General features: G+C 55.3%; 1 protein-coding gene across 1 annotated transcript; it reads right to left on the bottom strand.

Moving 5' to 3' along the window:
* Positions 1-2,936: 2,936 nt before the first annotated feature.
* Positions 2,937-9,620, bottom strand: LOC138102535 (serine/threonine-protein kinase PAK 3-like). Its single transcript, XM_069000248.1, has 12 exons — positions 9,542-9,620; positions 8,524-8,561; positions 7,949-8,071; positions 7,013-7,160; positions 6,266-6,329; positions 5,623-5,671; positions 5,212-5,324; positions 4,838-4,955; positions 3,989-4,088; positions 3,511-3,707; positions 3,281-3,418; positions 2,937-3,038 (listed from the first exon to the last, which is right to left on the bottom strand). Exons 1-12 carry the CDS (start codon positions 9,618-9,620, stop codon positions 2,937-2,939), a joined length of 1,269 nt encoding a protein of 422 aa, XP_068856349.1.
* Between the last annotated feature and the right edge of the window lie 2,226 nt (positions 9,621-11,846).

Genomic DNA, 11,846 nt, shown 5'->3' with positions numbered 1-11,846 from the left:
AGCTGTGGCGGTTCTCTTCTAAAGCAGCCCAGGAACAGCTCCTGGGTTCAGGAGCAAAGCCTAAGCGGTTAGGAGCTTGCACTTCATTGCCAAGGGAATTGCTCTCTTGGCACACCGTCAAGGGTCATAGCAGAGAGCCAAGGCCTCTAATGGCAGGATTTGGAGCAAGAAAGTGCTTTCCCTCACTCCTGGGCAAGTTTTAGAAGTACTTGTGAGGCTCCCTGCCAGCCTGCAATTTGCAGTTGTCTCGGCTGAAGCAGCAAGCTGAGGAAATGACAGTGTCCAATGCCACGCGCTCTCCCGTGGAGGGAACGCAACCCCTGCAGGTTACGTTGCAAATACTCTCCAGCCGCCAGCGAGTGCAGACACCCCCTTTTTAGCTGATGCTGTTGGCAGGAGCTTTAGCAAAGGAGCGGCACCTTAATGGCACTTTTGCTCCCAAATCTGCTTCATCACTACAAACGAGCATCAAGAGCAAAGTGAAGCAAAAGCCGTGTGATGGCTACCCCCAGGATAAACCTTTACTTACGAGTCAGGTGGGTCAGGAAGTAGCCGGAATACGCCACAGAAAAAACCGTGCAAACCGCGGCACAGACTTGCCCGATCATTCTAGCAGTGCTGTGCGGGTTTGCACACTGAATGCCACCCGGGGGAAAAACCAAGACTCCCCTCGGGGTGCAGGCCGTCTGCTGAGAACGCCTCAGTCACGAGGGTCCTCCTGCAGCGAGCGAGCCAAAGAGCTGCTCTGGACAAGGAGGCCTCGCGCGCGCCGGGACAACGTCGCGCTGACAGCACTGTGATGCGGCCCGGCTCCCTTGATGTCACAATAGCAGCCGCTCTGGCTCTGTTGGCGTAGTTACGCCCGGCAACCGAAATCTTCTGTACAGCTGACGCAAAAGAAAAGCCTGGGAAGATCTCCTCAGTCATAAAGCAGGAGAAAAAATCCTTACCGTCCATAAGCCAGTGCTCAAGGCATCCCGGGGTAACTCCGAAAATGCACCGATCCAGCAGGCCCCCAAGAAATCCAAGCAAACGTGGCTTTTCCTCCCCAAGGCTTTGACTAAAAGCAAGTGTGCTTGTTCCTGCTGGCATCTTTGTTGCTTCTGAAAGCCCTAACTGCTTTGATGACATTTAGGGGACAAAAGAAGCCAAGGAAATCAGTTTCCAGGAGTACTGCAGTGCGCAGTTGCCTCTTGAGCACGTAGGTGCATGCTGACCTTTGCTCGGACTCACTTTGGAGCCTGACCTCCCTTTCTGGCAGGGAGGTGTTGGCTTGTCTCCTGACACAAAGCTCCTCTCTTCCTGCTTGCTCTTTCTTTGGCACCTTAACGTCGGACAACATGCAGAAGAGCTGCGCGCTGATTCTCGAGCTGCCACAGTTTTGTTGTGTTGCAGCTCTGGCAGCAGCCTGCGGCTACCGCTCTGCGGTGGCCTGCAGGTGCCGAGCCCAAAGAAGGCCCGTTTCAAGCAGTCAAAAGCTGCAGCCTCACAGATGTTTGCCCAGGCTCCATGCTCCCTGTAAGATTCCTTGCAGACATTTGGATAGCCACATCCCAAAGAAAATGAGATGCAGTCATTCCCTTCTCTGTCAAAAGCTCCAGTTAAAGGCAGGAGCCAGCTTGAAAGAGGAGAGCAAGTACTGAGTGGGAGAGGGAAACGAGTGCATGAAACTCTTCTGGAAACCAACTCTGCTTGCCCATGCACGAATGACTCCGGGCTTAGCTCTCTTTTCTGGTGACTCAGCACAGACACGTCCTGTCTGCTGGGGGACAACTGCTGCAGTGTCTTTGAGGAGCTTCACACTGGGCTCTTCACACGTCGGATGCTGCGGGTGCCATTTGAAAATCGATGCAATGGCTGAAAGGCCCAGCTGCACCTTGAAATTCTGTTGCTGAAAAACTGCAGTAATTTACCAGGGTAATTCTCCCAATTTGAAAGCGTCTCGTTTTCCCCATCTCCTAGAGAGCTAACGTCAACCAGGCAGTTATAGAGCTTACAGAAGGAAGAATGAGGCCTTAGCAGGGAAAGCCGAGCGTAGGCCCTCGGACTCCCTTGAGCAGAGCGCGTTAGTGCCCCAAAAGGACCAGAGAGGGAAGCGTTTGGGGGACGTGCCATTTCAGCCCTCCTTGGCTCTTGGATGCCACGTGACCGCCAGGAAAGGGGAACAAGCGGGGCCTGCTCCCTCCTCCTGCCCCTCCCTGAGGGGCGGCTGGCGCTGGGGGATGCCAGGGCACGGGGGGCGGGTGGGGGGGCAACATCTCCGCAGGGCGGGCGGAGCGGGAGCGGCCACGGGGCGCGTGGGGCGGGGCAGGGCCCCTCTGTGAGGGGGGAGAGCCTTGGGCCGCTGGGAAGCAGCGCAAAGCCATGAACAGGACAGCCCGTCCAGAGCGCACGGCTTCGAAGGCGCTGTCCAGCTTAGGCCCAGTGTGGCAAGGAAGGGAATCTTCCAGGGTTCTGAAGGTTTTACAGCCTTTTATTGCCAGTCCTGCTGAAACCAAGGGCTGAAACCAAGGGTCTTCCAGCTACTTCTTCATCTTCATCTTCATCTTCATCTTCATCTTCATCTTCATCATTCTGTCCTCCTGGTGACCTGTTCAGGCTGACAGCTCATGCCTGGTCCAGTTCTGCTGAGTCCCAGCTTTTTCTTTCATAGCTTAATCATCAGGATGACGATTGGTCCATTTCTAGCTCCAGGATAGTTCTCAGCTTCCCTACATCAGCAATACTCTACTCTTAGCTAAACAATGCTCCTTTAATGAAACTTTCTGGGGACTGGAGTCCTAACGAAAACCAGCTAAGCTAAGAAAATCTCAAAACCATAAACTTCCTAACTATGGAACAGCTAAATTATAAAACTCAGGGGATGGCCGAATCTTCTCTTAAATACGGTACATCCCCTCTTCACTCCTCTGGGCTGGCGGGGCACCAAGGCCTCCTCAGGCGCAAGCGTCTCCTCTCCAATCTTCCTGCACTTGCTTGGCTGAGATGATCAGAGCAGCCAGGCTGGAGGCAGGATCGCCTGAGGTCACAAATGGATGCTGCCCAAAGGAAAAACACAACCAAAAGGAACCATGACTTCCCAAGATCACGTCCAACAGGCTCAAGCAGGGCTCCTCTGCTACCAGGAAGACGCGCAAAGAGGACCGAGGGCACCATCTGCCCCTCCGCCTTCCGCTCCCGGACCTGTCTCGCCCAGGCCCACGTGGCCCACAGTCCTCTTCGGCCCTTCATGCAGGTGTCCACAGCTCGCAGGGCTTTTTGCCGCTTTGCTTTTTCTTACCTTCAGGAGTTCCTGGGCAGACCAGCGCCTGTCCTCGTCTGTCTGCAGGCAGCAGCGGAGAAAGTCGCGCAGGAGAGCCGAGTGGTGCCTGGGGTTTTGCAGTTTTGGGGCCCCGTTCCTTTCTATCAGTTCAAAAACCTACCAAAAAGGGAAGCGGACACTCTACCTGCTCCTTTCCTAGCCACAACAGCTCTCTCTGCACAGAGCCACACTTTGAAGCTGCACCTTACCCTGAGACGGGGTTCCCTCTGGTAAGGAGCTTCCCCTTCCACCATTTCCAGCCCCACGATCCCCAGTGACCAGATGTCCACTTTGGGGCCGTAGGCTTCTCCTCTCACGACTTCTGGCGCCATCCAGCTGGGAGTGCCGACGCTGGAGCTGCACTTGTCGTGCTCAGGGGTGAGCTGAGCACAGAGGCCAAAGTCAGCTGCGGAGAAAAACAAACCCTGTCAAAGCCAGCTACAACTGGCAAACCCAGCCAAAGAATTGCCCGCTCAAAGCCTGACAAGGCCACGGTGAATCTAGCTGGAAAAGCAGCAGTGCTCTGCTTCCGCGGGGCTGTAGCCAGGGAAACAAGGCATTGGCCTCTTCAAAAACGCCCTCAGGTTTGGCGCACTGGCCAAGCAGTGCTTCTGGAGAACTGGCAGTTACCCCAGAGCAGCCCCAGAGCGCATCCCGGGAACGCTGCGCCGGACCAAGGATACCCACCCAGTTTGACAGATCCGTCCGTGCTCACAAGAATGTTGCAGCTTTTGACGTCTCTGTGGATGACTCGGCGGGAATGAAGGAAATGCAGTCCTTGCAGGCACTGAGAGAGAGAGGAGAAAGGGAAGGGTGAAGGTTCAGGACCTGATTTCATCCCGCAAGAAAGGAACGGGCTGGACGAGAGTGACAGCTTTCTCAGGGAATTGGGAGCCAGGGCGCAGCATCCTAGTGCTGTCAAGAGGAAGAGCTTGCTGCTTCAACACTCTTACGCGTGTTCTATCTTTCCAAGCAAAGGCACATCTGAGCTTCCAAAAGCCCCTCCTCCCTTCGGTACGTAGCGCGTGCCCTTTGGCTGGGGGGCGGCATGGCAAAGATTTTCTTGGTAGCCTTGTGGCAGCAGAGGAGGAAGCAGCACGTTAGACCTGTTCCAGAATCCAACGCCATCTGGGCTGCAATGCTATCCTTTGAAGCTGAGGACATCTCCTTTGCCCTTAGCTTGAAATTCTGCCACCAGCGTTCAGGCTTGGAGCGGCAAGGAATGCAGGACACACAGACAGGCTCCAGGCAAACGTTGAGAGGCAAAGCTGGCAAGAGGAAACAAGTGCGACACAGCGAGCGAGCCAGCGAGCCAGCGAGCGCGAGCGCCCCAGCACAACGGCAGCACGTAAGAGTGCGAGAACGGAGCCTAGGAAGTGCGGGGACACTGGCAGGCAGTTGGCTTCAGATGTTCTTTCTTCTGCGTGTCGTGACAGCAACAGCAAAGCAAGGCCGTGAGCAAGAAATCTCTGCTGTTCTTAACCACCAGTTGACAAGGGCCAACAGGCCAGGGGAAGCACAAGCGGCATCCCTCACCTCCCGACAGACAGCGCCTATCTGTCCTTCCTCGAGGTACACTGCCCCGACTACATCATACAACGTGCCGCCGTCCATGAACTCCATCGCCAGCCAGAGCTCTCCATCGACCAGGTAGCTGAAAGAAGAAAAGCCCGGCATGGAGAGAGAGGACCTGGGCACAGCCCAGTCACCCGAGGGGCTGACCCAGCTTTCTGGAAGTGCTCTCCAAGCTGCATTTGCCAGAGGAGATTCTTGCAGACCAAGTGCAACCTCCTCCCACGCACTGGAGGAGAGAAATCCTAAACAGCTCCATTTTCTGCCAGTGACCAAAGGGGTTTGCCACTTTGGGCTTGCAGTATCCTAAAGGAACACTGACATGAGAATAGCCCCACCTGTCTAAGTAGGACACAATATTGGGGTTCCTACTGTCCCTCATGGCCACGATTTCATTGACAGCCAGCTCCTCGGACATCTCCTCTTGAAGAGCCATTTTCTTGATGGCCACCTAAAAGGACATTGAGAGACCGTTGACTTGAGAAGCCGCTCGTCGCACGAGATCCCCAGGAACACGCAGCGAGTGCTTGTGCAATGACGCAGCCCAGCTGTGCCAAAGGGCAGAGCTTAGGAGAAGGACCGAAGCCCGTCCCAAATGCCGTCTGCAGGCTGCTGAGCCTAGGCTGTGCTTCAGAGGAGCAGCCTCTGCCGCAGAGATGGAGCGGCCACCCAAAGCTCCAGCCAAGGCTCGCAGCCGCGGCGAAAGCGCTCCAGAGCTGCAAAATCTGCTGGGGGCATTGACACTTTACCTGTTGTCCTGTGCTGGCGTCGAGGGCTTTATAAACAGCTCCAAAACCCCTAGAAAGAAAACGGCAGCAGAAAAAGCCCTTTAGTCCCTGGCGGTGAAAGCCAGCCTAGGCGGGAGATCTCCCCAGGCTGCCTGGAGCATTTGGAAAACGCCTGGCTGCAGCGCCTCCCCCGCCAATAGCACAAGAGCCCAGCAGCCCTCTGCCACGCAGGGTGTCCAGGAGAAAACTGAGGCCCAGTGTGAACACCAAGGGCTGCTACAAATCTCCAAGGCACACGCCCGATTGCTTCCGTTCCCAGCCTAAGGGGGACCCTTTGGAAAAACTGGAGAAGAAGAACTTGGAAAACTCTGCCTTTGAGAAGTGTTATCTGCCAGCTCTCGGGTGACAAGGTGCTCTGGTAGGCCGGCAGGGGCGGGACATCTTCCAGGCCCTGCTCCTTGCTGCAAGCAAGGCAGACCTTGCCAGCACCAGGTTGTCTTTGATGATGCCTTCTGACTGCTCTGACTGAGCAGTCCTGAGAGGTGGCAGGAAGGTAAAGCCGGAGTCTGACCGTGTTCGCAGCTTGCCTGACTTCACGCTTGACGCTGCACCGGCCAAATGACCGGGCCCGTGGTTTTGCGTAAGGAGCAGGCGTCAGACTTACCCTCGTCCGAGTTCTTCAAACGCCGAGTATTTCCTCCTCGGCTCGCCCAGACTCACAATGCTCCCTGAAAGACAAAAGCAGTGCAAGGTGCTCACTTTCAAAGGGAGATGCCGCTCCCCAGACGATCCAAGATGCAGCCCCACTGTCGGGAGCTCTGTGCCCATTGCAGTCACTTGGCTTCCAGCCGCTGAGAACAGCGAGCGGGAGGGCCATCTTCTCTGCCTTTCAGCAGTTGGCCTTTCCAAGAAGGACTTCACGGCTCTCAAGCACAGCAGCTCATGTGATAAGCCAGAACGAAGGGCCTTTAGGAACTGGGCCCTCCGAGTTAAGGAAGGGCCTCCGCGGCCTCTGCAGTGGCACCTGCCGTCACCGGCAGGGCCACTTAGGAGAACAGTGTGCAGCAGTGAGAGGAGGAGCGAGAACAGTCGTAAAAAGGGCAGCCAGAGAAGAGCTGGGGCCCGAGAGCTCCCTGGGGCCCAGTCACCCGCTAGGTGCCAGCCTTCTGCTCAACAGAAACAATCTCTGCTTTTGTCTTTGGCACAGAGGGCAGCCCAGGAAAAGTCAAGCCAGTGCCAGCTGCCCTCAGAGGCAGCGGGAACACGCCGAGCGCTCTCTTGCTGCCTCAAAGCACAGCAACAGGTTCTTGGAGGGAGGCCTAAATGCCTCTGTGACACTAAAGCGAGGAGGAACTTCAGAGACCCGCAGAAAACACACCGCTCTGGCAGACCAGAAATACACCAGACGTACTCAGTCTCTTCAGGCTCTGCTCCTCTCTCATCTCCGGCTGCTGGGCTGGGCTGCTGAACGAAGTGCTGGCACGTGGGGGAGTGCTGGCTGCTGCAGAGCGCGCCGGTGAAGCGGCACGTTGGACGGCAGAGCGCGCGTCAAGAGAGAGCTGGGACAAGAAAGGATTGCCCGTCAGAAAGGCGGCTGGCACAGATGCCCTGCAGAGCACACGGCAAAAGGAAGGCTGTCAGCCACCGCCAGGCCTCTTTGGCTGGGGGGGTTTTGCATGTCCCCTTCTCAAAGGCAACGGGCAAAGCCCAAAGGCTGCTGTGATACAGCAGCACATGGCCAGGTTCATGCTACATTTTATCGATTTTCTGCAAGACCACTGCAACAAGGTATTGACGAGCTTGCAAAGATCCAGCAAGAGGTGGGAGCAGGGCCCCAGAGCCTTGTTGCTTTCCTCCTGCTGTGTTCCCCTGGGCAATGAAGTCACCCTCGAGTGGGCATGGTAGCGTCTGACCAGAAGGCCAGTCTGCTCTATGTTGTGCCTGAAGCTAATTGGTCCCTCCCAGGGGCCAGTGTCTCCTAAGTATCCTGCAAGGCTCTCAACTGAGTCTTTGGACCGTCTCTGTCCACTGACCACGGGGAGCCTGCACGGACACCGTGCACCGAGGGGCTCACTTCTACGCTGGCAACAATTGAAAGGCACAATGCTGCCTCTCGTCTGATCCCAAAGACATTCTCAGGCCCTCTCAGCGTCCCAGCAAAATGGCGCTCAAATGGGAAAGTTCAGAAGCCATTTGCCAGGGGTGCCTGGCCTGGCTGAAGCAGCACTATGTCATGGCAGGCACACAGCCCCCAGCATCTTCAGGCACGAGCGGCAAGGGCTGGCTCGTCAGAAACTTGAAGCTCGGCCCTCCACCAAAGGCAGTGCCAACCACAGGCGCCACTTACTGGCTCTGCACGTTCAGGCCGTGGATGGACACCAGCTGGAGGCTTCTTGTCATTTGGCTCCTCTTCCGCATCTTCCTCAGCAAGAGAGGGAGCCAGAGGAGCTGCTGACCCTGCTGGTGAGCCCTGCAGACAGACAGCAGTGAGAGGGACAGGGAGCAGCCAGTCCTTTAGGAGCTGCTTTCTTGTCAGCTCCGTAAGCTGCTTTCTTTTCACCCAGACTAAGGGGAAATCAGAAACTTTGATCAAAGTGGGATTCTGAGTCGTGAAATTCACCCTCTTAAGGTGGGCAAATTAGGTGGTGCTCCGTCTTGCTGTGCATTTGATCCTCCACCCTGGCTAGAATCAGCAAGACACCTTTGGCCTGCCACACTTGCCTTTCATCTCTTGAAAGGCTCTTCAATGGAAAATTAGGAAAGAGCCAGTGCTCCCTTTGCTGCTGCTGATGCCAACACCGACTTGGCCTTTCTTTCCGCCTCCCAGGCTGGCACTCTACACTCTACCACAACAGGCCAAGCTCACAGCTTGCCGCACAATTCTTACATGCCAGCAAGGTCAGAGGTTCCTTTGCCACTCACCAAAGGACGGGCTTGTCTCCATCCGCGTGTGAGGTGACCTGCAGAGAGCAAGGCAAAAGGAACCAGATGCCGTTAGAAAAGTGCCTGTGCTGGGGAGTCCCACAGGACAAGTCAGTCCCAACAGAGAGCATTTTCCTTTCCCAACATCCCTCCAGGAGCAACACAAGATTTTCCCACTGCAAGCAAGAGAACAACAAGGACACTATACTAGGCTCTCTCTACTTTTGTCGCTGAAGAAACAGAAACACGATCACAGAAATGCCAAGTGGCCTTTAAGTCAGAGCTTCTGTTCTGCCCAACAGCTCAAGCAGCTTTTTCCTCTTCTCTTTTCTGCAACCTTTCTTTTCTGGTTTTTTGTTGTTGTTGTTGTTGTTGGGTTGTTTTTAATTTGGTTTTTGTTTGTTTGTTTGTTTTAATAAATTGCATGCACTAATTCCCATCCATTTGCTGCAAATGATCCCCCAGGAAAGCTTCCACAAAGGGCCCCATAGCTGTGGCGGTTCTCTTCTAAAGCAGCCCAGGAACAGCTCCTGGGTTCAGGAGCAAAGCCTAAGCGGTTAGGAGCTTGCACTTCATTGCCAAGGGAATTGCTCTCTTGGCACACCGTCAAGGGTCATAGCAGAGAGCCAAGGCCTCTAATGGCAGGATTTGGAGCAAGAAAGTGCTTTCCCTCACTCCTGGGCAAGTTTTAGAAGTACTTGTGAGGCTCCCTGCCAGCCTGCAATTTGCAGTTGTCTCGGCTGAAGCAGCAAGCTGAGGAAATGACAGTGTCCAATGCCACGCGCTCTCCCGTGGAGGGAACGCAACCCCTGCAGGTTACGTTGCAAATACTCTCCAGCCGCCAGCGAGTGCAGACACCCCCTTTTTAGCTGATGCTGTTGGCAGGAGCTTTAGCAAAGGAGCGGCACCTTAATGGCACTTTTGCTCCCAAATCTGCTTCATCACTACAAACGAGCATCAAGAGCAAAGTGAAGCAAAAGCCGTGTGATGGCTACCCCCAGGATAAACCTTTACTTACGAGTCAGGTGGGTCAGGAAGTAGCCGGAATACGCCACAGAAAAAACCGTGCAAACCGCGGCACAGACTTGCCCGATCATTCTAGCAGTGCTGTGCGGGTTTGCACACTGAATGCCACCCGGGGGAAAAACCAAGACTCCTCTCGGGGTGCAGGCCGTCTGCTGAGAACGCCTCAGTCACGAGGGTCCTCCTGCAGCGAGCGAGCCAAAGAGCTGCTCTGGACAAGGAGGCCTCGCGCGCGCCGGGACAACGTCGCGCTGACAGCACTGTGATGCGGCCCGGCTCCCTTGACGTCACAATAGCAGCCGCTCTGGCTCTGTTGGCGTAGTTACGCCCGGCAACCGAAATCTTCTGTACAGCTGACGCAAAAGAAAAGCCTGGGAAGATCTCCTCAGTCATAAAGCAGGAGAAAAAATCCTTACCGTCCATAAGCCAGTGCTCAAGGCATCCCGGGGTAACTCCGAAAATGCACCGATCCAGCAGGCCCCCAAGAAATCCAAGCAAACGTGGCTTTTCCTCCCCAAGGCTTTGACTAAAAGCAAGTGTGCTTGTTCCTGCTGGCATCTTTGTTGCTTCTGAAAGCCCTAACTGCTTTGATGACATTTAGGGGACAAAAGAAGCCAAGGAAATCAGTTTCCAGGAGTACTGCAGTGCGCAGTTGCCTCTTGAGCACGTAGGTGCATGCTGACCTTTGCTCGGACTCACTTTGGAGCCTGACCTCCCTTTCTGGCAGGGAGGTGTTGGCTTGTCTCCTGACACAAAGCTCCTCTCTTCCTGCTTGCTCTTTCTTTGGCACCTTAACGTCGGACAACATGCAGAAGAGCTGCGCGCTGATTCTCGAGCTGCCACAGTTTTGTTGTGTTGCAGCTCTGGCAGCAGCCTGCGGCTACCGCTCTGCGGTGGCCTGCAGGTGCCGAGCCCAAAGAAGGCCCGTTTCAAGCAGTCAAAAGCTGCAGCCTCACAGATGTTTGCCCAGGCTCCATGCTCCCTGTAAGATTCCTTGCAGACATTTGGATAGCCACATCCCAAAGAAAATGAGATGCAGTCATTCCCTTCTCTGTCAAAAGCTCCAGTTAAAGGCAGGAGCCAGCTTGAAAGAGGAGAGCAAGTACTGAGTGGGAGAGGGAAACGAGTGCATGAAACTCTTCTGGAAACCAACTCTGCTTGCCCATGCACGAATGACTCCGGGCTTAGCTCTCTTTTCTGGTGACTCAGCACAGACACGTCCTGTCTGCTGGGGGACAACTGCTGCAGTGTCTTTGAGGAGCTTCACACTGGGCTCTTCACACGTCGGATGCTGCGGGTGCCATTTGAAAATCGATGCAATGGCTGAAAGGCCCAGCTGCACCTTGAAATTCTGTTGCTGAAAAACTGCAGTAATTTACCAGGGTAATTCTCCCAATTTGAAAGCGTCTCGTTTTCCCCATCTCCTAGAGAGCTAACGTCAACCAGGCAGTTATAGAGCTTACAGAAGGAAGAATGAGGCCTTAGCAGGGAAAGCCGAGCGTAGGCCCTCGGACTCCCTTGAGCAGAGCGCGTTAGTGCCCCAAAAGGACCAGAGAGGGAAGCGTTTGGGGGACGTGCCATTTCAGCCCTCCTTGGCTCTTGGATGCCACGTGACCGCCAGGAAAGGGGAACAAGCGGGGCCTGCTCCCTCCTCCTGCCCCTCCCTGAGGGGCGGCTGGCGCTGGGGGATGCCAGGGCACGGGGGGCGGGTGGGGGGGCAACATCTCCGCAGGGCGGGCGGAGCGGGAGCGGCCACGGGGCGCGTGGGGCGGGGCAGGGCCCCTCTGTGAGGGGGGGAGAGCCTTGGGCCGCTGGGAAGCAGCGCAAAGCCATGAACAGGACAGCCCGTCCAGAGCGCACGGCTTCGAAGGCGCTGTCCAGCTTAGGCCCAGTGTGGCAAGGAAGGGAATCTTCCAGGGTTCTGAAGGTTTTACAGCCTTTTATTGCCAGTCCTGCTGAAACCAAGGGCTGAAACCAAGGGTCTTCCAGCTACTTCTTCATCTTCATCTTCATCTTCATCTTCATCTTCATCATTCTGTCCTCCTGGTGACCTGTTCAGGCTGACAGCTCATGCCTGGTCCAGTTCTGCTGAGTCCCAGCTTTTTCTTTCATAGCTTAATCATCAGGATGACGATTGGTCCATTTCTAGCTCCAGGATAATTCTCAGCTTCCCTACATCAGCAATACTCCACTTTTCACCACCGTCACCTCTCGCCGCTCTCTCGGTGCAACTCTTCAGTGACACGGGGCTGCGGAGATTCCCTGGTGTGGGTCTTTTATTGCATTTTATTCTATTCTCC

This window comes from Aphelocoma coerulescens, unplaced genomic scaffold (genome assembly GCF_041296385.1).
Source record: "Aphelocoma coerulescens isolate FSJ_1873_10779 unplaced genomic scaffold, UR_Acoe_1.0 HiC_scaffold_84, whole genome shotgun sequence".
NCBI classification, from domain to species: Eukaryota; Metazoa; Chordata; class Aves; order Passeriformes; family Corvidae; genus Aphelocoma; species Aphelocoma coerulescens.
Note: the sequence above shows the minus strand (reverse complement) of the source record. Positions and strands in the feature narration are given on the sequence as shown.

Coding starts and splice junctions, on each gene's coding strand:
- LOC138102535 (XM_069000248.1), bottom strand. CDS start 9,620: ATGATCGGGCAAGTCTGTGCCGCGGTTTGCACGGTTTTTTCTGTGGCG. Junction 5,325..5,622: donor ACGCCAGCACAGGACAACAG/GTAAAGTGTCAA, acceptor ATGTCCTTTTAG/GTGGCCATCAAGAAAATGGC. Junction 4,089..4,837: donor TAGGCGCTGTCTGTCGGGAG/GTGAGGGATGCC, acceptor TCTCTCTCTCAG/TGCCTGCAAGGACTGCATTT.